General features: G+C 39.2%; 1 protein-coding gene across 2 annotated transcripts in view; it reads right to left on the bottom strand.

The window, feature by feature from the left end:
• Positions 1 to 27,819, bottom strand: part of IleRS (Isoleucyl-tRNA synthetase) — a 270,753-nt gene that overhangs the window by 45,319 nt on the left and 197,615 nt on the right. For both annotated transcript variants that reach the window (XM_067150874.2, XM_067150873.2), the window contains exon 17: positions 8,345 to 8,503. In XM_067150874.2, the coding sequence (XP_067006975.2) occupies positions 8,345 to 8,503 (159 nt within the window). The remainder of the gene's footprint in view (positions 1 to 8,344; positions 8,504 to 27,819) is intronic.

Genomic DNA, 27,819 nt, shown 5'->3' with positions numbered 1-27,819 from the left:
CTTTTTTTTGGTTTTTGCCCCCCTTTCTTTCTTTACAAAACCTGTCACATCTTTGTGTTGGACAGTACACATCTCAGCCTTCCAATTTGAAGCTCGTCACATTCGTGGCACTGAAAACGTTGTAGCTGATAGCCTCAGTAGGATGTTCTATCCAGGCAGTTCTGATCCTCAATCAGTCTGCAGATCCCTCTCCTGAACCAGTTTCGGCCTTTGTGAATGTAGTTCTCACTAACTCTCCTTTTTTTTTCCTGAAGATATCGCTAAACATCAGGAAGATGATGCAGAATTGAAGGCTATTATTGACAAGATTAAATCTGGTGAACATGTTAAACTTTATGTTCTTAAGAATGGTGTTCTGTGTTGTCCTGCTCGCGGTCGCAGAGACCCCAAAATTGTCATGCCATCTAACCTAGTTCCAGCTCTCTTCAAGTATTTTCATGAATCCCCAGTGGGAGGTCACCTTGGGGTTTTCAAAACTAGAGAGAAAATCTGTAAATATTTCATTTGGAAATCCATGGACGGTAAAATCTGTACCCTTGTCAAATCTTGTAAAACTTGCAACATTAGTAAACCTGCCCCTAATACTCGCCTAGGTCTGTTGTCATCTGAGCAAGCTTCTCACCCTATGGAGATAGTATTAACTGATTACACTGGTCTTTTCCCGATGTCACAGACCGGCCATCGTTTCATACTTGTGTGTGTTGACGCATTCTTGCGTTTTACGTGGCTGTTCCCAACTCATATGGCTAATGCTAACACTACCATCTCCTGCTTGAAACAGATCTTTGTTCATTTGGACCCTGTCAATTTCTGGTGAGTGATAATGCAAGGGCTTTTACCTCTGTGTAGTTTCGTAATTTCTGTTTTGATCCATCCATTGCTCATATAACCACTACCCCGTATTATCCGAGGCCAAATGATGTTGAAAGAGTGAATCAAAATCTTCAATCCGCTCTCATTGCTTATCACTCTGCTGACCACTCTACGTGGGATTCATCACTAAATTGGTTGTCATTTGCTTTCAGCACTGCCACCCATGAGAGTCATAAGCAAACTCCTGCTTCCTTCATTAATGCTAGCTTTTACTCCCCACTTTCTAATCTTCTGTCTGACAATGCCAGTCCAGAAACGATCCGTACTGGCACCATGCGCATAAAAATTTGAAAGTTTATTACGCTAAAGTTCAGCGTAATTTCAATCATGGGTGAAGACCGCACAATCTTTCTGTGGGTGACCAGGTGTTTGTTAAAACGCATCCCGTCAGTAGTGGTGCGGACCGTGTTATCAGTAAGTTGGCCCCCAGATTTCGAGGTCCCTGCACCATCTTGAAATTCCTTACCCCGGTATCATTATTAGTAAGTGATCCCGAAAAGAAAAGAATCAGCAGAGTGCATCTGTCACATGTTAAGGCACCATAAGTTCTATATTGATGGGTAAATTCAGTTTTTCATGACCATAAAGATTTAGTTGAACGACATTTCTAATTTTAGATGCTGGCCAGCACATACTCCTTATCCCTGTATCCTAATCATAAGTTATTTGAGTAATTTAGTAATAGGAATTGTAATTGTTATGTGCAAATACATTAGGTATCCTCCTTAAGCATTTGTTTCCTTTAGTGTAATGGGTTTAGTATGATAAGTTAGATAGGTTTTAGTTTTCAGGTCACTAATTAGAATTTATTCCCCTAACATTTCAGGATCCAGATAAACTCTTGTAGTTTTTATTTTTCTTTCACCCATCGTTTATCTTGTCTGAAATGTATGAATAGTGCTTGCCCCGGGATCTGGGTGCCCCAAGTCCCTGGTGTGGGGAGGGGTCTCTACACGAAATTCATGGAGCCACCGGTTGGGTGACTAAGTCAGTAGATTAGCCAAAGAAAATTATAAAAATCCTCCCTTGAGCTCTGTTTTGGTCTCTTCAAGATCTTCTAGTCCGGCGGGGTGGCTCTGCCTCAAGTATTCCTCTGTCTGCTGCGTGTTGGTTTATGTTGCAGTGGCTGCGATAACAGACTCCATCTGACGGCAACCTAACGTGCCTAACTGAGGAGCACACTGTATGACTTGGGCGCTACCATCCAGCATCGCAATCCAGTAGCCAAATGTCCAGATGGCGGCAGTCTTGCTAGACTGCACCTCACTTCTCTGCCTGTTACCTGTTGGTTCAAGATACGGATGGTCTGCGCTGCAACTTGCCAGATGGTCATGGTTGGACTGAACTTGTATGGAGGCTGTTGGCAAATGGCCATGTCGGCAGCCATATAATCAGCAATAATAAGTGGTGAAGTTGGGCAACTTCGATGCTGTGACTAGAGTGAAAACTGACGCAAGATCAACTTATTCCAAACTTTGCAATGAAGGAGGCAGTGGACGCTTTCTTACAAGAAAATGAATGGGCTCTAGATTACTAACAGATTGTGGAAGCAATGAGTAATACATACTTTTCAGTGGACATAGTTAAGGTTGAAGCGGTTTTGGAAGGTTGTAAACATACTTTAGGATGGTTGTATTTTGCTGATGAAGATCTCTATATTCTATGCTTATCACCTTTTAAATAGTTATCCCTCAAGTTACAGAAGGGATCTTTGATGTAGTGTCATTTTTTTTTGGAAGTTCAACTTAAAGTAACAATGCCTGTCAGTAAAGAGACTGTCAAACTTTCTGAAAACCATCAGTGCAATGTATACTTAAATTCTTCTGTGAATGCTATTATGTTATGTATTACTAGATAGCAGTGGTATGGTGTGTCAGTTCCTCTTGTGCAATCAAAACCCCAGTCAATCTCAAGTGTATTAATATGGTAATGGTCAAGCTTTCGATGGGGGGTGGGGGAGATGCGACAGGTTTTGTAAGAAAAGAAGAGGAAAAAAAAGAGAACCAAATGTGTTGTATTTGGACTGGTGGACTTATAGAAGACAGTCATTTGGAAATGTCATCATCATCATCATCATCATCATCATTTCTTCGCTCCAGCAAGCTGGGAGCGGTTGTGTACGAGCCTCCTCCAGTTTGTTTTATCCATCCACAGCTGCTGCTCATATATTTGACACCAGTTCACATCTCTAATTTCAAGATCCTTCATTATCTGTTTTTCCCAAACACCACGAGGTCTTCCTCTGGGTCTCTTCCCAGGAACATTGTGGTCAAAGTATGTTCGAGGAGTCCTGTGAGGGTCCATTCTTTTCATGTGACCATACCAATGCAATCACTTCACTTCTAGAGTCTCCAACAAGCTTCTTTCCAATCCAAGCTGTTGTCGGATATCCACATTCCTTATTTTATCCATTTTTGTTTTTTGTAGACAAGAACGGAGAAACTTCATTTCTGTTGCCTGAAGACGACTCTTTGTTGGTCCAGTAAGTGTTGCTGCTTCCAGGCCATACGTCAATACAGGTACTAAATATATTTTGTACAAGCTGATCTTGGGAGGTAACGGAAATGTTTCATCCCAAAGTATTTGACGTACAGTATGATAGAATTTGGAAGCTTTCTGTATTCTGTTACTAATCTCTTGATGTATGGTATTGTCTGATGACAGAACACTACCTAAATACTGGAAGTTGTCTACAATATCCATCTCCTTATCTCCAATTCTTAGATGAACAGTTGGAGAGTTTCTACTCATCACCAAGCCAACTGCCTTAGTTTTGCTGATTTTGAGACCTAAGGTTGTAAAAGCTTCATGCCAGAGATCTAGTCTAGTTTGTACTTCAGCTTCTGTCTCACCCCATACCATTACATCATCAGCAAAAACCGGGGCATTAGTTGTTGGATCCTTTCTCTTAACCGCTTTTAAAACTTCATCCATTATGATTATGAAGAGAAGTAAGTGGCAAAAGACAACTTCCTTGCTGGACTCCACTCTTCGTTTCAAACCAACCTGATCTTCCATCCTGGACCTGGACACAACACTTGGTTTCATCATATAATCGTTGTACTCGCGCTATGATGTCATCGGGCACTTTCTTATGTCTCAAACATTCCCATATATGCCTGTGTGGTACATGGTCATATGCTTTCTCGATGTCCAGAAAAACAGTTATAAGTGTTTTACCTTTCTCCCAATACTTCTCATAGAGCATTCTGGTGGCAAAAATGAGGTCTATAGTTGATCTGTGAGGTCTAAATCCATGTTGTTCCTCCTCAAGTGTAGGTTCAATATATTTTCTAATCCTGCTCTCAAGGATGGATTCGTAGATTTTGAGGCCATGGGACAGCAGAGTTATACCTCTGTAATTGGTACATTTCTTTCTATCACCTTTTTTCAACAATGGGATGATGACTCCTTGCTTCCAGTCATTGGGTATTACATTCTCTTTGCAGATTTTATTTAGTACCCTGTACATCCACTGTTGTCCTACCTCTCCTAGTGCTTTGATCATCTCAACACTTAATTCATCTGATCCAGTTGATGTGTTGTTTTTCAGCTTAGATATTGCTGTCTCTACTTCCAACCATGTCAGACTAGTGGTATTTGTGCTGCCAAAATCATAAGGTTTGTCGTCTAATGGAGTGACATTTTCATAGCAGTTCAGCAAAGTTTCAAAGTGCCTTTGGAACTCCTGTAATATTTTAGTCTTATCCCTAGTCACCTCACCATTAGGAAGTTCTACAGATTGGATAGATTCATTTTGAGTTCTCCTAATCTTAACAATATTGTACAACAGTTTTTTGATTTCCATCTTGCATTATTTTGGTAGCCAGATATTCCTTGCATTTCTGCTTTTCAGCTACAACCAACTGTTTGACCTGTAATTTTTTCTTTCTGTAAAGTGACAGCTTCTTCTCTATTTCATGTTGATCTCCCCGTGTTCTTGCTTGATATAAGGATCTTCTTGCACGGTTTCTGTCATTGATAGCCTTTTTAATATCATCATTCCACCAGGCAGTTTCTTTAGGTTTTCTTATTTGACTCTGTCGTCCACATACTTTTTCTGCTGTACCAACCACAACCTTCTTTAGAGTATCCCATTATTCATCTACCAATTTCAGTTCTTCTCTCGGCAGCAAACTGCGGACACCTTCCCTGAATTCTTCCTTTACACTTGGCTCGGTTAGTCGCCAAGTTTTTATTTTTGGGACTCTTTTGTAACAGACTTTAGGAGTTCTATCCTCCGCAATAACTGCAACCAACAGTCTATGGTCTCCATCAAGGTCTTCACTTGGAATGACGTTAACATCAATGACATTTTTCCATACATTTTGATCTATCGGAATATAATCTATTACTGTACCGATTTTATCATCCCAGCTATACCTTGTGATTTTATGGGAGTCCCTTTTCTTGAACCAAGTGTTACTCACTATCAGGTTGTTTCTTATGCATAGATCTAGCATACATTCTCCCTCTTCATTTCTGTTTCCCATTCCATGAGGGCCCAATATGGATTCATATCCTGTTCGTTGGGAGCCAACTTGTGAATTAAAATCACCCATTACAATTAGATTGTCATACTCAGTGTGTTCTTCCAAGTTATTAAGGAAGTTGGCCTTTTCCTCTTTGGAGCATCCTACCTGTGGAGCATAGACTTGGATCACATTGTACTTTTTCCCTCCTAAGTTCACAGATAACTTAATTGTCCTTTCACTAACAAACTCAACTTCACTACAAGCATCTATGTCTTTATGTATTAAAAATCCTACTCCATTCTTAGACTCTACTTCATTTCCAGACCAGTAGAGACTATAGTCCAATATTCATTTTCCCAGTTTTCTTCCACTTTGTTTCACTCAGGCCCATGATCAGAAATTTCCTCCTTTCCATGAGGTCGACCAGCTCTTCAGTTTTGTTTGTCAATGTTCCCACTCTGATACTTTGTCTTCGTTTGGTTTGGGTAGCTGGTGTAACATCGGGCTGTAAACCGTCATTTGCACCAAACTGATGTTGTCGTCGTGAATTCCTACATTCAAGGCTCGTATTATTCTTGAAAGCAACTTTTTCAGTAATGCCTCTGTTGACCTGCTGAGCCTAACACTGATGAAGATTTTCTTTCAGGGTTTTCTCACTTAGCCTTTGGTGTCCAATCACCTCAACCTACAAGGCAGCAGGTTGTACTCATATTAATCCCTGAATACAGGGCTGCCTCTTCCGCTATCTCCACCATACCGAAGTCCACCTTCCTCCCTGTAGAAGTCGCTGAGGTCTTCACTCGTAACCCTGAGCTGGGACCCTTACCAGATGTTACACACCGGGTCAGTGTGCTCTGGGACTCGCATAGGCAGGGGCGCCACTCCCTGGGTAGGACTGCCTCCGAAAAGGGTCCCTACCTGCTATCTCTATTCATCATCATCATCATCATCATCATTTCCCTTTATCCAGCTGTAGCCGGGTAGGGGCAAATAGGGTTCCTCTCCACTTTCTTCGGTCTTTCCACCACTTCTCCTCCAACACTGTGTCCCATTCCAGGTTTCTTTCTATAATGCTGCGTTGGATGGTATCCTTCCATCTCAATCGTGGTCATCCACGGACTCTCCTTCCTTGGATTTGCATTTCCATCACCTTTTTTGGGATTCTTTCGTCGCTCATTCGCTTTATGTGCCCAAACCATCTTAGTCGGCTCTTCTCTATTCTATCATTAATTTTTTCCACTCCAATTTCTTCCCGGATTTTCTCATTCCTTATTTTGTCTCTTCTACTCTTCTGTATCATACTCCTCAAGAACTTCGTTTCGGCTGCCTGTATTCGACTCTCATCCTTCTTTGTCATTGTCCAAGTTTCTGCTCCGTAAGTTGTTATGGGTACGTAATACATCTTGTACATAGTATCCTTTGCTTCCATTGGCACATCTTTGTCCCATAACATGTTTCTTACACTATGATAGAAACAACTTCCAGCTTGAATCCTTTTACTAATCTCAGCATCCAGTCGAGCATTCTCTATTAATTCACTCCCCAGGTATTTAAACGCTTCCACTACTTCCAGGGGCTTGTCTGCAAGTCTAATCTGACCTTTCCCTTCTTTCTCCCCTCTAGTCATAACAAGAGTTTTACTCTTTTCTACACTTATTTTCAATCCACATTCTTCGATCTTCCCTTTCACCACATTCAACTGTTCTTGAACCTTCCTGTCGTCTTCTCTCCAAATCACAATATCATCTGCAAATAACATCATGTTCATTTCTCTTCCTCCATATGCTGCTTTTGCTGTTCTCATGATGTCATCCATTACTATTGTAAACAGGATTGGTGATAGAACACTTCCCTGTCTCAGCCCACTAGCTATTTTGAACCAACTTGTCCTGCCAACTTGTGTTTGCACGCAACTACAACATTCCTTATACAATGCCATGATCATTTTTTTTAATCCCTGTCCAATTCCTTTTTGCACCAGACTGTCCCAAACTTTCGTCCTAGGGACACTGTCATATGCCTTTTCAATATCAATGAATGTCATCACCATATCATTCCCGTGCTCCCAATGCTTTTCCATTAGTTGTATCACCTTTTTGCCAATCCTCAGGGACCTCCTCATTCTCCCAGACATTCCTGAGAACCCGATATGTCCACTGCAGGCCTACAGCTCCAGCTGCCTTTATCATCTCCACTGAAATTTCATCTATTCCAGCACTTTTTCCATTCTTCATCTTTCTTACTGCCATTTCAATTTCATTCATTGTAATTTCTTTATCCATTTCTTCATCAACTAATTGCCTTTCGTGGTCGTCCATTGAATGACTGTCATCCGTTCTTATATTCAGCAGCTTCTGAAAATACTCTCTCCATCTATTTCTTATTTCTTCTGGCTTTGTTAAAATTATGCCACCATCCTTCACAAATCTGGTGTTTACTTGATCTCTCTTTTTGTTTCTTAAGATACCATACAGTAATTTCTTGCTGCCCTGCGAATCATCTCTCAATTTCTGCGTGAATAAGGCCCAGCTTTTCCTCTTTTCTTCCTCCACTACTTTCTTGGTCAAATTCTTTGCCTCCACATATTTTCTTCTACTTTCTTCAGTCTTAGATGTTTTCCATGCTTTCCATGCCATTTTCTTTTCCTTCACTTTAATCTTTACCGTATCATTCCACTAGTGTGTTTCTTTGTCTTTCACATTTCCTGATGTTCTACCACACACCTTTTCTGCACATCCAACCAGTACAACGTAAGGTAAATTACTCACTTTGCACTGACAGAATACCACATACCAACCAAATACCACATATTTTGGCAGGTAACTTATCCCTCAATGGAGGGATGTATTCAACTATTCTGTGTTTCTGTGGTGACAGGTAGTGTGGTGTAGTATGTTGTGTGTAAATGAAGACGTCTATATTAATACAGATGCAAACAGTCAGTCTCTTAGCAAGAGGAATTGAACTGGCTCTAAGAATTCCAATGTAAGACTTACATCATTTTCTGAATCTGCTTCATATTGTTGTGTAAGGCATTCAGATGCTTCTCCACTGAATTTGTACATGATACGTAGGTCACCTGCTTCCAGTCGATGCCCAAGAAGTGTAATATATCCCTGGGCTTGGAACTGCTGAATTTCGACATCTGTAAGATCCTGCAAGGAAAAGAAAGACCTCCAGTAAATCTTGATCCTAGTAAAATAAAATCCTGTTCATGCTCACATTGTTAAAAGAAGACAAAGTATTAGAATAATTTGGGGATATTAGGTCGTGTAATGTAATAATCTGCCAATCCCATCCATGAGAGAAGGCACAATATCAAGGCCATAAAGCCTAATATCATCACAGGCAAGTGCATGCGATCTATCAAAGATCCTATTGGTTTCAACTGTGCTGGAATATATATGATTCCTTGCTCCTGTGCACGGTTTTATGTTGGCCAAACATGTAGGAAGGTAGCAAAGAGGGTTAAAGAACACCTGTGCCAACAAGAGAAGTCTGCTACAGCAGAACATGCTATACATAATGACCATCAAATCATTTTTGATACAACTTCTGTCATTCTGTCATTACCTAGAATTATTGGTGAGGTGATAGAAATTGCTAATCACCCGAATAATTTTAATAACGGTGATGGCTATATACTGAGCGGATCATGGCTACCCTCCAGTTAACTCGTCAACATCTTTCTCTGTGACTCTGGAGGCCCTGGAATGAACTATATTTCCAACAGGGTCTCTCTATCTTGAGTCTAGTTACTGTGGAGTGACGGTTGCCATTACATGCTTTGTTACTGCTCTGAAGACGATCCTCGTCACAGGGTCGAAACGTGTCAGCAGATTTATTACATTACGCGACCTAATATCCCCAAATTATTATAATGTCATTTAGTGGTCGTGAAAGTCTACATATTAAGATAAGACAAAGTATATTTGGAAACTAGATACTCATTAGTAATGGAACTTCAAAACCAACAGTACGAGGTATTGCTTAGATCAACCACCGTATCTCAGCCAGTGATATAATTTTTAAACATATCTTTCTCTGAGAACTGCTTCATTTTTTCACAGTTTTTTTTGCACTAACATAGGATTTTTGTACACTGGGAAAGGAAAGGGATCTGACTAAATAGGTAGCAAATAACGAGTTATAAAACAAAATCAGAATTTCTTGCTGAAGAAACAAAGAGTGGTGGTGGTGGTGATCACTGTTTTAAGAGGAAGTACAACTAAGCAACCATCCTCTATGTAACACCAATCAGAGATAAAACATGGAAGGGATTTGACACTCCGAAAAATGAAGGTATCGGCCAAAGGAAGACAGCGGCCATGAAGGGCATGAAAATGAAAGACCCCTAGGCCTCGAGTGCTCTAATACCATCGAGTCAGAAAAGAAGAGTTGACCAAGGGAGGTCGGATAGGATAGATGAAAGTGAGGAGCCTGGCACAAGCAAGTGGAAGCAATGCCAGGACTCAGCCAAGGGTTCTGTGATCGCCAACCCATGCTCCCAAGTTAAGAGCCCCTGGGGTCCCTTTTAGTCGCCACTTATGACAAGCAGGGTGTTATTCTCCTGCCCCCACCCACAGGAGGAGAAGAAATAAAGATCTGCCACTCCTTGCTCAAACATCACAGAGGCAAAATATAATGTTGGGAGACAAGGAAGAATAATTAATCTGGTCCATCCAAACCTTACTGTGTGCATGTGTGAAAGAAAGAAAGAAAGAAAGAAAGAAAGAACCTAAATAAATAAATAAAAATAATAAAGAAGACAGAAGGTAGCATATAATTGAGAAGCACACAAATATTATAATAATAATAATAATAATAATAATAATAATAATAATAATAATAATAATAATAATAATAATAATAATAATAACAACAACAACAACAACAACAACATCATAGTCATCATTATCATCCAAGCTGGTTCTAGGCCATGTTGCCTATTACAGTCTTGATCCATCTCTTAGCTAGGAGTCCAGCAGGGCATCTTTCTCTGGGTTGGGATCAAAAGATCTGCTTTATTTTTTTCCTTTACCATTCGATTGACATGGTCTTTCCAGTTCTTCTGGTATCTTCCTAGCCATTTTACTTTTCTTGTCACCTTGCACCAATGCAGGTTTCATAGCAACTATATTATGGGAAGGCTAGAACCGGGAAGGAAGCGACCGTGGCTTTATTATTTGCCTTGTGTGAAAATGGGAAACTATGGAGAACCACTTTTGGGGCTGTCAACAGCGGGATTTAAACCCACTATCTCCCAAATACAAGCCCACTGCTGCATGGCCCAAACCACGTAGCTTACGCATTTTAATACATATTCTACATTCAATTATAATTATCAAGTCCTTGTTCCTGTATATCCAGCTGTACGTCTCTTAAATCTCATCTCAGCAGCAGTGTTTCTGAGTTTGTCTCTTTTTCCTAACTGTACAACAGAACTGGTCTGGCTAGTATTTTGTAAATGTGCAGTGCTGAGTTTCTCTGGACTAAAGACAGTTTCATTACTGAGTATACAGAATCTCTGGTTTTATGCTTAAAGTAAATACAAAATTTTAATATTCCACCTTCTCAATACTAAAAAATCATGTGATGTTGTTACAAAAACATTACAATGACATTAAAATGGTACTAGTTTCGGTCCACTGTGGACCATCGTCAGCCTAGCCAAATTACAACAGTAAAAGACATAGTGATAAAAAATAGTATGGAGAAATGAGAGGATCTAAAAGGATGGGATGGTGGTGGAATGACAGATAAAAGTGAAAAAACCGTAGTTGCAAATAATGATAAAAGTAGCAGAAGTGTTCACAATGACAAGTAAAATCTTGTGAAGTCACATAAAAACCCTTGATGAGATAGTCAGGTTGGCAGTTGCTCCTCTGTTGCACGATTGACATATATAACTACGTATATGCTTCTAGAAAGTTGTAGATGTGAGTTCCACTTTTGCGTAGAGGGAAGAATTGTCCAATGAGACTAGCACCAGATTAAAATTGACAAAGTTGAACCTGTTCTATGGTGGAATTAAAGGCTTTCTGTGTTGAACAGAAGTCTCAGTTCAATCGGGACCCCAATGAACCTGGGGAGAGAAGATAGTATTAACGCGGTAATCGGATAGAGAAGAAGCGAGGCACCGGAAAATATAAACGATGACTCACCTTGCGCTGCGTGGAACAAACTTGCTGGATTGAATGCAACTTACGGAGTGAGCGTAGCGCGGAGTAGATCAGCAGAAAAGGGGTAGGTGAATACGGAGGAGAGGAATGACGTAAGTAGTGGAGGGTGGGAGGGATGGGAAGGTTCAAGGCGGGGTGGACGGGAGAGGAAGTGAAGGTGTTTGTACTGTCGGGGGACCCTTGATTGACTTAAAGAAAGAATTTTGAACGACCGATTTGTTTTTTCTGTAATAAGTAATGAAAAGGTCAAATAAAATATTGGGTTTCTCAGTTATTTCGTTAAGGTTATAGTTGGCATTAAAGTATTGATCTAAATGAATGTAAAAGTTCTCTATTATATTGAGTAGAGGTCCTTTCTTAGCTATTTTGAGTGTCCATGTCTGTTTATACAAAAACAATCATTTGAGTAAATTGGAAATTCAAGATTTCATTACATTGTTGAAATTAGTCGTAAATAACAACTTTTTTACGTTTAATGATACCATCTATCAACAAAACGGTCTGGCAATGGGTTCACCTGCATCAGGCATTCTCGCAGAAATCTATCTGGACTTTCTCGAGAACACTAAAATCGACAATAAATTCGACAATATTCTCCTTTGGGCTAGGTACGTCGATGATGTCCTAGTAGTTATCAACGAGAACTTGGAAGATGCTCACACCACACTCCAAACACTTAATAACATCGATCCGCATATTAAATTCACATTGGAGTCAGAAGTAGATCAAAAAATCAATTTTCTGGATATTACAATCACTAGACAACAGGAATCTTTAACCTACAAGATCTACAGAAAGCCCACCCAATCGGCCGTCACAATCCGACAAGATTCAGCTCACCCCCTCCCCCACAAAAAAGCAACATATAACAGTCTTGTACATAGAGCATTCAACGTTCCTATGAATAAAAATGATCTTCATACCGAATTGAATACTATCCGCTACATCGCCAGATTCAATGGCTTCAATAGCCATTTCATAGAAAACATCATTAACAAACATAAATTTCGCCCCAAAACCACACTTAAAAAAGAACCACCTAAACATGACTCTTTTTCCATCTTCACTTACGTCAATGGAATTCACAAGATCACCAACGTTTTAAAGAAAAAAGGTATGAAAATAGCCTTTAAAACCAACAACAACAACACACAAATCTTACATAACACATCACGTGTTAATAAAATAAATAGGTACACAAAATCAGGCGTCTACAGGATTAAATGTAATACATGCTCTAATATTTCTTATGTGGGGCAAACCGGCCGGAGCTTCAACATTAGATATTTAGAACATTTCAATGCAGTCAGATACAACAAATTTTCAGCTATCGGCCAACATATGGTCGACTATAACCACAAATTCACGAATATTGAAACAGACATGGACATTCTCAAAATAGCTAAGAAAGGACCTCTACTCAATATAATAGAGAACTTTTACATTCATTTAGATCAATACTTTAATGCCAACTATAACCTTAACGAAATAACTGAGAAACCCAATATTTTATTTGACCTTTTCATTACTTATTACAGAAAAAACAAATCGGTCGTTCAAAATTCTTTCTCTAAGTCAATCAAGGGTCCCCCGACAGTACAAACACCTTCACTTCCTCTCCCGTCCACCCCGCCTTGAACCTTCCCATCCCTCCCACCCTCCACTACTTACGTCATTCCTCTCCTCCGTATTCACCTACCCCTTTTCTGCTGATCTACTCCGCACTACGCTCACTCCGTAAGTTGCATTCAATCCAGCAAGTTTGTTCCACGCAGCGCAAGGTGAGTCATCGTTTATATTTTCCGGTGCCTCGCTTCTTCTCTATCCGATTACCGCGTTAATACTATCTTCTCTCCCCAGGTTCATTGGGGTCCCGATTGAACTGAGACTTCTGTTCAACACAGAAAGCCTTTAATTCCACCATAGAACAGGTTCAACTTTGTCAATTTTAATCTGGTGCTAGTCTCATTGGACAATTCTTCCCTCTACGCAAAAGTGGAACTCACATCTACAACTTTCTAGAAGCATATACGTAGTTATATATGTCAATCGTGCAACAGAGGAGCAACTGCCAACCTGACTATCTCATCAAGGGTTTTTACGTGACTTCACAAGATTTTACTTGTCATTGTGAACACTTCTGCTACTTTTATCATTATTTGCAACTACGGTTTTTTCACTTTTATCTGTCATTCCACCACCATCCCATCCTTTTAGATCCTCTCATTTCTCCATACTATTTTTTATCACTATGTCTTTTACTGTTGTAATTTGGCTAGGCTGATGATGGTCCACAGTGGACCGAAACTAGTACCATTTTAATGTCATTGTAATGTTTTTGTAAAAACATCACATGATTTTTTAGTATTGAGAAGGTGGAATATTAAAATTTTGTATTTACTTTAAGCATAGTCTCAACTCAATACGGAACCTAACAATGAAGTTTATTACTTTTAATCTCTGGTTTTGTTAAATTTTTGCAAGGTTTTAACATCCGTGCTGCTGTGAAATTATACAGAGTAGTTGAGATAGTTGAAGGAGTCAGAACTGATACTTTCATATCATATTCAGCAGCCCCCAGTCTCCTGTGAGAGCTTTCATAGAGATTATGATAAGTGAGGAAGAGCCATAACAGTGTTGTGCACCTCTGTTGATTGTGCTGATTTCCATTATGATACTGTGCTATTAATTCATACTACAATATTGTTTGCATATACTGAGTATATACTGCGGATCATTTAACCTCATCATTTTGTAGTATTTCTAAAAGTCTTGCTCTGTTTACTCTGTTCAAGGCCATTTTATAGTGAACTAGCTGTAGTACCTGTACCCGTCATTGACAGGACAATAACTTGATGATGATGATGATGATGATGATGATGATGATGCTTGTTGTTTAAAGGGACCTAACATCGAAGGTCATCGGCCCTGGACAATAACTTAGCATGTGCAAGATTATATTACTGAGGTTATATATAAGGGGTACCTATGTCTTCCTTTTGTGGGTATTTAGGGGTTATAATCAGTTTGATGAACTAGTAGGAGACATGAGCCCTGTGCTCCTGCGTCATCTTGCTTGTGTGCCAGGTCTACGATTCATCCTTCGCTTACTTGTGTATTGTCGTGAAGGCCAATGCGAGCTCGATCACATTCCTGTGCTGAGATGGCAGTGCGTCGCGCATTTACGATTGTACATGTTACTGATAAGGTGTTGTCAATAAAACACAAAAGTAATCACTAACACAGTAATATATACTATACAAAATGAGTAATGTTGCCAGTGTTATTGAACTTCTCATGAAATGTTTTACCAGGTACACCCAAAAGATTTGAACTTATTTACTAACAATTGTAATTTACCAAAACAGGAGGACTTTCCCTTGCAGATGGGCTAGATTATTTACATTTAAAAAGCTTGGGAGAAAAAGTACATTATAACCCTACAGTACCATGTCATTAAAAAAAAAAAAATGCTTATGAAAATTTACTATGAATTATAAGCAGAGTGGCGAGTTTCACTTTCGTCTCGTGGATACCAGCCGGGAATATGATGTTCTTCGGTAATGTTTTGCATTTAAATGTAAGGTACGAAGGTAGTTTACGGCCGTCAGTAGTAATGGCCAATATCACTGTACACTGTAACAGTTAGTTTTAATTACAACACTTTTCCCAGAAACAGCAGTGTTCCTTGGCATGTCAAAATACATAGTCATCTGGTCAGAAATGACGATCTGCGGGAGGTGATACGAGTTCTGCTGCTTTAACCTGATCACATGCCTGTGAAACTCCATACCTTTATCGGAGCAGTTGTTAGGCATCTTTTTGGCACAAAGACATTTTCCACCGAAATGAGCTGTTATTATGCTGCACAAACAGAATAACCCACCCACTCCGTGCCTTATATAAGTTCTCGGAATATTGTAGGATCGTGCAATTTCCTGTGCTTTTAGTTGTAACATTTTGCGAGAAACCCTGCAACCACTGTTCCGCATCTCTCTCACCCATTCCAGTAACACTTCAACACCTGCAAACTTGCCCTGTTTTGGGCCAAAGAATGCTACTTGCTGCTTTCTCCAATTACCCACTTGTTTTTGTGAATAGAAAAATTGTTATAATTTTCTTCTGCAAATTTCACCACTACACGTCTGAAGCCGTGTGACTGTTAACAAATATTTACTAACAAGGCAGTGGCCTTTTCTGTTTGTTACTACAGACATTCTTGTGACAAGCCCACGAACTGATGGGTGGCTCTTAATCGGCGCAAACATTTATGGGAATATTCGGTCAAAAAAATTGGGGTGTGGCTTGATAAGAGAGTAAATACGGTATTCGCGATATATTCACTCTTCATTAATTTCATATATAATTAAATCAGATTCTCAAAAATTATTCTGTATATATACCTGCTTGTCTTTCATTACTATATTAGGCCGGCTCCATGGCTAAATGGTTAGCGTGCTGGCCTTTGGTCACAGGGGCTCTGGGTTTGATTCCCGGCAGGGTCGGGAATTTTAACCATAATTGGTCAAATCCACTGGCATGGGGGCTGGGTGTATATGTCATCATCATTTCATCCTCATCACGACGTGCAGGTCGCCTACGGGAGTCAAATCAAAAGACCTGCATCTGGCGAGCCGAACTTGTCCTTGGACACTCCCGGCACTAAAAGCCCTACACAATTTACATTTCATTACTATATTCATCTAGTATTTATAATGGTAGCAGTAGTTTGCTTGTGATGTTTCCCAAGTGCCCAGAATTTTCATCTGATGACCACAAAACATTTCTCAATATTAAATAACTCAAAGCATTGAATGTCTTACAGAAATGTGCACTTGTCCAATTTTTTTGGAGATTCTGTACTAAATTATCTTATCTGCATGTAAAGATCACTAGTGACATACCTGGTGTTCAGCTGACAAAATTAATTAAAACTCAGCCATAGTCACCCAAGAGAGATTTGGTTTACTCAGCCATCTAGCTGGCCTAGAGTTAAACGGCTTTATGTTGCACTAACAAAGGTCTTATGGCGATGATGGGATAGGACAGGGGTAGGAGTTGCAAGGAAGCAGCCATGGCCTTAATTAAGGTACAAACTCGGCATTTGCCTGGTGTGAAAATGGGGAAACCACGGAAAACCATCTTCAGGGCTGCCGACAGTGGGTTTCGACCCCACTATCTCCTGAATGCAAGCTGACGGCGGCAAGCCCATAACCACACGGCTATCTCGCTCAGTATTATTATTATTTTTTTAGAAGTATTACCAAAATACAAAACAATAGAAATGGTTAACTCAAGTTAGGAAATAAAGAACATAATTACAGTATGTGGTGCTGGATAATGGACTAACAAAGGGATTTAGAATGCTATGTTCATCGAAGGTATGGTGAGGCTATGTTCAGGAAGGACAGAGCAAGTGAAAATGAGAAATTTTGGGAATATTTCTGAAAATGCTGCAAGTTCTGAAGATGTGGAAAAAATTACAGTTCCGGCCCAGAATTAGCTACTTCCAAGTCCACAGGGGTTAGCAAGCATTAATTTGAGGGCTGGGATGATGGGGAGGTTCTACTTCTGCAGGTTTGCCCTGCACCAGCCAACCTCAGATTTTAGCCTGTTTAAGGATTTTCAAATGATCCACTTCTCCATATCCCCAAGAGCCAGCCCTGTGGTGTAGGTGTAGCAGGTCTGCCTCTTACCTTGAAGCCCCGGGTTTGATTCCTGGCCAGGTCAGGGATTTTTTCCTGGATCTGAGGGTTGGTTCGAGGTCCACTCAGCCTACGTGATTACGATTGAGGAGCTATCTGACGGTGAGATGGCGGCCCCAGTCTAGAAAGCCAAGAACAACGGCTGAGAGGATTCATAGTGTTGACCACATGACACCTTGCAATCTGCAGGCATTCGGGCTGAATAGCAGTTGCTTGGTAAGTCATGATCTTTAGGGGCTGTTGCGCCATGGGGTTTGGTTTCTATATGACCACGAGGTAGCGATTCTTTGGGTTTCATCCAGTTCGAGAGATGTGGTGTTTTCTCCCTCCATTTAAGAATTCTAGTTTTCTCAGCTTTCTGTCCCGACATTCCGAGGTTCTTAAGAAGCATTTTCTTAATTTTAACCTTTGTTGTAAAGGTTTATACCCAAAGAGTGGGTGAGAAGGCTGCAAGGTTGGTTTACTCCTTTCATGGTTGGCTGCAACTTCTCTGCTGATATCACCTGGAACAATGCCAGCAAGACCAGTAATGATTCTGCAGCTCTCGTTAAGGGCAGTTTCAGCCTGTTTGGCATGTGGCACCAAATATAATGCAGTGATATTAGCACATATGGTTCTCTTTGCATTTGGGCCTTCCTCTCTGATTGTCTTCCCTTTCACATGATCGCAACAGTATACTACAAAACAAAGTATCAGGTTAATATTAAAAAAGTATGGACAAATGAACAAAGCTCTTAAAACATTGCTGGGATGATTCCATACAACTCTCTATAGAGTTAATTACCAGTTGACTGCCACTGATACTTCCCTATTTTGCTCTATATCGGAAAAGGGTCTAAAACAAAATTTAAGTTTGTAAATAATATTCTAAATAAATCTGTCATGTAATTTTACTGTAAAATCAAACTTAAGAGAGATGCATCAAGTTTTATTTTTTACGCTCTCTTTGAAGACACCTTCTGCAGTGTTATTTTGAATAGCTAAGATCCTACTTACCCTTATTTATTTAATATCTAAAAACGACACAGGAACCCTATTTTACCAAAGGTATATTAGGGTTATAGTTTAAATTCATAACACAGAGAATTCTTATAAATCGAGTTTACAAAAAAGTTTGTTAATGAATGTGAGAAACTGCACATAACAACATTGCCTCTTGAGTACATGATACAGTGGTTCAGAAAGTTTCAGGTTACAACCATTCAGGTGGCATTGTAACAAATATCTTCTCATTTCAAACACTGGACACTTAAATAGCAAATGATTCACTGTCTGAATATAGCTACAAAAGCATAAGTAGCCGTCTGTAACGTTAAGTTTAAAGCGTTCCAAATATTTAAATTTTCCATGACCAGTTAAAAATTTTGTGCAAAGTTCGGCACTAATGCTTTACACAATAGTCTATTTGAAATTCCGGAAAAAATATTTCTTGCATAACAGATCCTTCCAAACTACATGTCCATACAATATTCTAGTGATGTAAAATACACTGCCTGATTTGTCTTTGAATATAGCATATTGGAGATTTATGGTGTGCAATATCCAAATGAGACATAGCAGTCGATTTAGCTAATGAATGTGCTTTTCCATTACCAGTAAACCCAGTGTGACCTTTAATCCCAGATGTACAGATGTGAGAACACTCCTGAGCTATTGCTTTGATACTGACAGCTATTGGATTTAAGTCATATTTATTGTTTACCGAGTTCAATGCAGCTTGTGAATCACTGAAGATTCGTACTATTTTGCTGTTAGTTTTGCACCATTGTAACGCACACTTTAAGGCCCTAAGTTCTGCCTGAAAAGTTGAGCAGTTGGGAGAAAGTTCATACTGAGCTGCAAAAATTTCAGCATCATTCTCATAGACTACAAATGCACAGCCAACACCGTTAATTCCATCAGAACTTGGTATGCTGGAGCCATCAATGTATATGATACAATTATGGGTGTTAAAGCAATTTTTAAGCATTAAGCTTCTTGAATTGACTTGGATGGGAGGATTCCAAAATGTCACACTTCTGCTCTATAATAATGTTGAAAATTGGCAAAGGTGATACTCTTCTTTTCTTCAGTATCAACAGCTCGGCTTTGCCAATTCCTGTTAAAAACAGTAGTTATATTCCAGAAATTACAAGTGTTGCGTCAGTAGATGTAGTGCGATGTACAGGAGAAATTCTTCGAGCAAACCCTCTCTCTCGACTTGCAACCACTTATCCTGAGCCCATTTCTTTTCCAGTGTAGTACGGAAAGCGGATACATAGTACAGCATTAAAGGTACAACAGATGTATGAGATAATATTCGTAGAACCTCAGAGTTAAGTCCCCAAAAAGGTCTACAAGCAATCGCAAAGTCCTTGTAAAAGTTTTCTTGATTTCAATTTTAATCTATTTAGATGTGTCCTGAAAGTCAACTGTTTATCAAGCACAACACCCAAATATAGAAGCTGATTATCTAGTGTTATTCTGTGATTATTCATAACAATTTTGGGTTTTTAAACTTTTCTTCTCCTTGTGACAAACATGGCTTTAGTTTTTGAAGGATTGAATTGAAGTTTGTTTACAGAGCCCCCCCTGAGATAACGCGCTTAAAGCTGAATTTGCTAGATAACTTACATTCTGTAGATTATCAGATTAAACTAAAAGAAGGGCATCATCAGCATAAGCAATATTACATCCTGTCGGAAGAGGTAATTGAAGAAGTTCGTTATAAAAGATGTTGCAAAAACCAGGGCTGCAAGCTGATCTTTGTGGGAATCCCTTGCTAATACTTCTTTCAGAAAACGTGGTTCCTATCTGAAGTTTCACTTTTCAATTATTGAAGTAAGCTTGTATTAATCTATACAAATTCTATTTTCTCTTTCAGCTGAGATAAAATTTTAGGCCACCAAGCATCGTCAAAAGCACTTGTTATATCCAAAGGTATCAATATAGCTACCTTCTTAATTGTGAAGATGTTTTTGATGCAATCAACCATATACAATACAGCATCAGTAGATTTTTGACGTGTGAAACCATATTGCTTTTGGCTTAAGTGATCATAATGATACATGTGATACATAACGAAAAACCACAGCCTGTTTCCAGTCATTCGACTGGGTCAGGAATGGAATGAATGAAGCCCCTATCTAGCGGCGAGGATAGGAATTGTGCCGGCTGCCAAAACCTGCCTCACTCCTCTGGGGCAATGATAAATGGATAACAGATGAAATGAAATGATATTGGAGAGTGTTGCTGGAATGAAATATGACAGGAAAAACCAGAGTACGCGGAGAAAAACCTGTCCGGCCTCCGCTTTGTCCAGCATACTACTCACATGGAGTGACCGGGATTTGAACCACGGAACACAGCGGAGGGAGGCTGGCGCGCTGCCACCTGAGCCACAGAGGCATATGTGATACATAACTCGATCAATTATCAGTTTATCAAAAATTTTCCCTAGTACTGGAAGGAGGCAAATAGATCTGAATGATTTAACAGTACATGACACTAAGGAACTATCTTTGGGAATTATTTTAACTACTGCAAGTTCGCAGGAAGTAAGAAAGAAATGAAGAGTGAGGAATTTGTTAATTTTTTTTTTTGCTAGTAGCTTTACATCACACCAACCACTTGTTAAATAGAACAACATGTGTGGGAAGCATAAGTGAATGTTATTAATTACTGTATATTAATTATTCTTAATTATATTGCCTTACATGTAAAGAAGAGCTGAACTAAAAATATAACAATATCCAATCAACATTGTAAATAAGAGAGGAGAAAATTAGAAGAACGGTAAAAAAAAATACATCAACTCTTCACGATCGACAGATTGGGTTTAACAGACCTTTCTTCACAGGGTCTCTCCCTTTGCGTGAGATCATGCTGTCTGGACTGGAACTTGGCAGTGCAGCTGTGCAAGCAAACACAAACCCATGATTCACACAATGCAAGGTCAATACTCAGTGGTTTCTGATCACTCTTTGCTTTAAATGTATTTCGTAAATTAAACAACCTTTTTTTTTATTTTTATTTTTTTTATTTACGTCGCACTGACACAGATAGGTCTTACGGCGATGATGGGACAGGAAAGGGCTAGGAGTGGGAAGGAAGCAGCCATGGCCTTAATTAAGGTACAGCCCCAGCATTTGCCTGGTGTGAAAATGGGAAACCATGGAAGACCATCTTCAGAGCTGCCGACAGTGGGGTTTGAACCCACTATCTCCCGAATGCAAGCCGAGACAAATGCTATGTGGCTGACTACACTGAATTCTCTGTGTTTCTCTATAGCTATAGTGAGTACGGCATATAACGAGAGCTCCATTTTTTCTGTCCCTTCAAAATTCCTATATTAAACTGTGTATCGTCCTTCGGTTACAGCGAGAACCCTATCACTGGCGCATCCGTTATTATGAGCGATTAAGCTGGCGCAATTTTTTCCCTTAACGATATTTATGGACCCCAGCGATGATATTGCATGCGATCGATTACCTTTGGCATTGTTTCCTCGCTATGTGCACTAGCGATTTCTCTCGTCGACATTCGAAGGCAATGTGAGAGTTGATTAGTAACATCCGTCGACAGCTGAAAATTCGAAATGAAAGAGAACATATTTTCGTAATAAATGCATAAATAACGTGTCCAATAACGATTGTTAACTCGTTAAAAATTAAGGCTGACTAAACGACCGCTTAATTTTGAGGCTAAATACTGCAATTAAGTAAGAATGGAATACACCTCGAGATATGGCAGAGTGCTTAATTGATTTCAGACGTTAGTTTATATTTTGTCGCGTCTGGTTAAATTACGGAAAGGCCATTATGAAAATTTATAGCGAGAAAGGTATAATTTTTCTACTGGCGCTTGAAGTGTGTTTTCATCATACGCATAGTACGGTTAAGTTAGGATACGTGACGCTGTTTCAATAAGAAAACTGAAAAGTTTGCAACAAAATGCGGTAGATCATCTTCGGTATGGTATCCTTTTCTCACTTTGTGCATTTGCGAGCTCTCTCGTTGACATTCAAAGACGATGTTGGAGTTGATTAGTAATACCCATCGACTGCTGTTCTCTAAAGAAAATTCGAAATGGAATAGGATAACACGTTTTCGTAATAAATGCGTAAATAACGTGGCCGATAGCAGTTGTTATCTCGTTAAAAGTAAAGACTGAAGTAAATTATATCTCAATTTTAATGTTATATACGGAAATTAAGTAAGAATGTGATACACCTCAAGATATGGCAGAGTAAATCACTGATTTCAGAGGATATTTCACACCTTCTCGCGTCTAGCTACGGCTATTCACATGTCAATTTTTCGCGAGGAGGTTATTTCTCTACATAAATATGTTTTCATGATAGGTTACATATACGGTTAGGTTAGGTGACGCTGTTTAAAGAAGAAAGCTGAGGTGTTTGCTACAGAAATCTCTGGAGTGATACCGTATTTCTCCGAATCCAAGACTTTTTTTCCTCAGAATCTCATGCGAAAACTCAAGGGTTGTTGCATTCGTGGCCTAACAGTAAGTTAATGGATACCACTGGCAACTACTGCAGTAACCACGCTGCTTCTTTTCACACGCGCACAGAACTCGTTGACAATAAACGACCGCCTCTTTACTACACATCGCTAGCCACGACAAACGGTTGTTCAGAGCCTGTGTGTTTCTCAAATCTGCAGAATGGCATCAAAGCATGCGACCCTTCGAATTCTTATAAAAGCCATGGCTACTCAGTGGCAGAGTCATAACGCATCTATTGCACTTGACGCTTAGTAAAATAAATTAAGGTATAAACCAGCAGGAATATTTTCATGATGGATAGTTGTATTGTAAAGATATGTGGAAAAGGTATTGCCGGCAAATTTTCAACGGGTTCTAGTCGATATTTTGATGCCAATTTTTTAAGTTTTTATTAAACACTCGGAAATGTAGAATAATTGTGCAGCCGCAAGAAAATACGGCGTAGGTCTAATTAAAGCCAATATTTGGCGTTAGCGTGAAGACAAAGAGTTAAAAAAATGCATACTGTACAAAAAACGCTTTAAAGAAGTTGAAGATGAAATTGTGAGGTATGTGCACGAAAAACGCAAGGGCAGAATGGCCATACCATGGCACAATAAACTCGTTCGTTGACTTTCAACGTTCGCGATTAGGCCTATACATCGCTAGCGGCTGAATTTGGCCGAACCCAACAAGCGAGACGTGAGTGTAGCGGCAGCCGGTTATATCTGACACTGATGATTTCCTGATGGATCATTGTATTGTAGAGACGCATGGAACAGGTATTGCCGGAAAATTTTCAACGAGTTCTCTTCGGTATTATGATGCCAATGTTAAGTTAATGGTCCTTAAACTTGCAGAAATAAAGAAAAATTGTGCAGCCGCAAAAAAAGAAGCGTGACGAAAGTCAATGGTCGGCGTCTAAAAATAGTCTAAAAATGCGTAGGCCTACTGTACAACAAGGCATTCATATGATTTTATAAATTTCTTTTCGAGTCCGATTTAAATTTTTTGAAGGAAGAAGTGGGGTTCATCTTGGATTCGGAGAAATACGGTACTATATTTTTTTCAGAATGAAATTAAACATACACTTTCACGTAGTATCGGATTACAAAAAATGACAAGTAAGCCGTAGTGTAGATGCCATCTGCGGAAACGCAAGTTTTGAATAAACTGATTGCCGTTTTATACAGATTTTAAAATCGGATATAACGACAATCCGCTATAGCGAGTAAATTTTTCGCTGTTATGAATTCTCGCTATAATGGACTTCTACTGTATATCTGAGAGGGAAGTAATGATAAGTGCCTGATTTCTCTTCCCAAAAATTCATTTTATTCTTTACCTTCTAGGTTGGAGAAGTAATTGCACAGCTTACTGTATCATATTTTTCAAAATTTGGTGATAGAAATTTGGGGTGCAGGTATTATTTGTGCCAAGGTTGGTACAGTAATCCTGACTTAAGAAATCTGGAAGTTTTTTTTTTCTTTTTCTTTTTTTCTTCCACCCATTAAATTGGCAAATATGTTCCCACCAAAACTGAGAAGTCGGCCACATACACATAGCATTCTTAACATGGGGTCAATTTAAGTAATATCGCATGTTTTAGATGGCCAGTGTTAGTTCACATTTTCGATCATTAACAGCGAAGGAAAAACTCCTCATTAACCTGCAACGGAAACAAAGTACAACAACGACGACGATGATGATGATGATGAGAGTTCCATACATGGAGGGGGGGGGAGGCTCATCTTGAATGCACAAGCAGTAACCAGCTTGCATTTTGCAGACAAAATGAGAAGTTTCCAGAAATCAAAAAAAAGGATATGCAAATATGTGACTGAAAAAATACAGTTCAAATATGAGCCCACGAGGGAAATGTTGCTTGAAATCTATAGCAAAAGCAAGAAAGTTAAAAATTACAGGTTGTAAGGCTAGCCACACGAATTTCTGAATCTGCAATATCTCCCAGCCAATTATGAAGAAAATATTGTGAATTTCCACAGAATTGTTAATGGTTTGAGCCAGTGAAATTTTATTTCATTCGCAAATTGTTTATTTAGATCAGACGTATTTATTGTACTATTGCAAGAATAAGTAGTCTGCTATAGTGAGTATGGCATGTAGTGAGAACTACATGGTAGCAATAGCTTCTTTTATACTGCTGCTTGAAAATGTCTATATCGAACTGTGTCATATACTTTGCTAACAATGAGAACCCTTGCGCTGGTTTTTCCGTTATTTGTTATTTTGAAGGATTTAGTGCGTGTTTTTTTGTTTTTTTTTTCCCTTCATCAATATTTTTCACTGCAGCGTTTATATTGAATACAATCAATCATTACCCGTAGACCCATGGCTCAAAAAAAAAAAAAAAAAAAAAAAAAAAAAAAAAAAAAAAAAAAAAACAAGTTCGGACGAAGGGGAAGAACGTATTTTTAGCAATAAGTGCGTATACAACATGGCCGATAGCATTTCTTAACTTGTTAAAAAGAAAGGCTGAAGTAAACAATTGCTTCATTTTAATACTAGATATTGAAATGAAGTAAGGTGTACCGAGCTCGATAGCCGCAGTCGCTTGAGTGCGGCCAGTATCCAGTATTCGGGAGATAGTGGGTTCGAACTCTACTGTCGGCAGTCCTGGAGATGGTTTTCCGTGGTTTCCCATTTTTACACCAGGCAAATGCTGGGGGCTGTATCTTAATTAAGGGCACGGCCGCTTCCTCACCACTCCTAGCTCTTTCCTATTCCATCGCTGCCATAACACCTATCTGTGTTGGTGTGACGTAAAGCCAATTATTAAAAATTAAAATAAAGAAGTAAGATGATGTGATACTTCTCAAGACGTGGCAGCGTGCATCATTGATTTCAGATGATAGATTATATAATCTCGTGTCTGTTTAACCCTAGAACTGCCAAACGTCGCGCTTGCGACTCAATAGTGTCACTAGAATGCCAACGTCGCACGCGCACGCATAGTACATGCATTCGCTTAATCAGTCGTAACATCATTTATCGTTCACCTACGTTATTTTAATAAGTAAGACATTGAAGAGGAAGCTTCAAGTCTTCCATCACACATTCCTTACTAGTCGGAAATGACTCAGTCAAGGTCAGGGTAGGTATAAATTCAGCTACTCATTCCTCATCTTCCTGCCGTCTCAGTTGCTATGTAACTTCGCGCTCGCTCGCTGTTCCTGTTAGTTTCTGTGAATATCTTTCGCTATATTTCAACAGATTTAGTTTATTCTTAAATTGTTTCTTTCGAAGTGTAACGTTTCATCATGGATGATGAGCTACGTGATTCAAGGGATATTCACGAAGTTCTTGAAGACGATTGGGAAAATTCCTCTTCCAGCGATATACAATATTTTCTTTAGCTGATGATTCTTCTGAGAGCGGAGAAGAATATATTCCAGAATCTGAAGTTGAAAGTGATTCCGATGAAGAGAGCAGGCCTGTCGACGTTTCATTGGATGATACAGTTTCCGTAACACCAAAATGGTGCAGGGTTTATCCATCCGAACCGAAGTTCAATGTTTCCGGGAAGTTCCGCGTAAGGGATCCTGAAATTTTGATCTGCTCGCCCTGAAACAGTAAACCTATTATGTATTTCTACTTGTTATTTACGGATTTGATTTGAAAGCTCTTGGTAAAAGAAAGTAAGGACTATGCGGCGAGAAAAACTAAAAGACATTCTGGAGAAATGAAGGCCTTTTCTCGTATGCGAACCTGGTTTGATGTAACTGTCTCCGAAATGAAAAAGTAAATTGCCATTCTGATAAATATGGGTTGCACCGTGAATGCTATCATAAATTACAGCATTTCAGGAGGCCTATCAGGTATGGCAGGATGCGAAAACTCCCGGAGAACGACTCCCAGTAGTGCTCTGCGGCTGACGGAACTGTGTGCAGCTCGGAAGTTTTAATTCTTTTGTGATTATATTTTGTTTCTCCTTTTGGGAACTTAATATTTTTAAAAACTAGAAGAAATTTCGCGTGTTTTGTATATAGTGATTTTTTTAATGAGTGGTTATTTATTACTAATAGAGAACTTGAAAATATGAAAAACACAACTTTTTAATTTTGCCAAATTTTTGATCGCCTGATACGCACCAGATAAGCAAGTAAATGATCTAATACATATATAAGCATCTTAAATAAAGCTTTCTGAGTAATATGGTGTGCTGCATGCCTAACTTTTCTGCACTAAACGTGCTTACATTTCTTAAAAACATAAATGTGTAATACATGCGAAAATGGCCTGGCATTTAAGGAAAAACACTCGGCACTTCTAGGGTTAAATTTCAGAAAGCCTGCTCCCACGTAAAGTTCAGCGAAAAGGTGATCATTCCTCTACTGGGCCCTGAAGTATGTTTTCATTATAAATGTACACTGAAGTTAGGTTAAGTGATGCTGTTTGAGTAATAAAAATGAAATATTTGCCACAGAAACCTTAGGAGTGATATTATTTTAATTTTTAAGAATGAAATTGAACATGCGTGTTCACATAGTATAGGATTTAGAAAATGACTAACAAGTAAGGTACAGGATGGAATTCATCTGCGAAATTTTTTTTGTTGAACTACCTGATAGTTTCACACAGATTTGAATGCCATTTTTGTATCTTTTCTGGTTTTTACAATAAATTGAATATAACGACAATCCGTTATAGCAAATAAATTTTCACTGTTATGAATTCTTGCTATAATGGACTTCAACTGTGTTAATATTTAGCAAAGTTATATATACAGTAATTATTTTACAATAAGAACTACGGGGCAAGTTGGCTGTGCGGTTAGGAGCATGCGGCTGTGAGCTTGCTTCCAGGAGATAGTGATTTCGAATTCCACTGTCGGCAGCCCTGAAGATGGTTTCCCCGTGATTTCCCATTTTCACACCAGGCAAATGCTCGGGCTGTACCTTAATTAAGGCCACAGCTGCTTCCTTCCAACTCCTAGGCCTTTCCTATCCCATCATTGCCATAAGACCTATATGTGTCGGTGCGACGTAAATCCACTAGCAAAAAATAAAATAAAAACTCTTTCTAAACTTCCCTTCCAAAAATTGGGTGTGGGGATTATTCGACAGCAAGAATTATTCGCGT

The sequence above is a fragment of the Anabrus simplex genome, chromosome 7 (assembly GCF_040414725.1).
Source record: "Anabrus simplex isolate iqAnaSimp1 chromosome 7, ASM4041472v1, whole genome shotgun sequence".
In the NCBI taxonomy this organism is placed as follows: domain Eukaryota; kingdom Metazoa; phylum Arthropoda; class Insecta; order Orthoptera; family Tettigoniidae; genus Anabrus; species Anabrus simplex.
The sequence above is the reverse complement of the archived record's forward strand: the minus strand, read 5'-3'. Positions and strand labels throughout refer to the sequence as shown.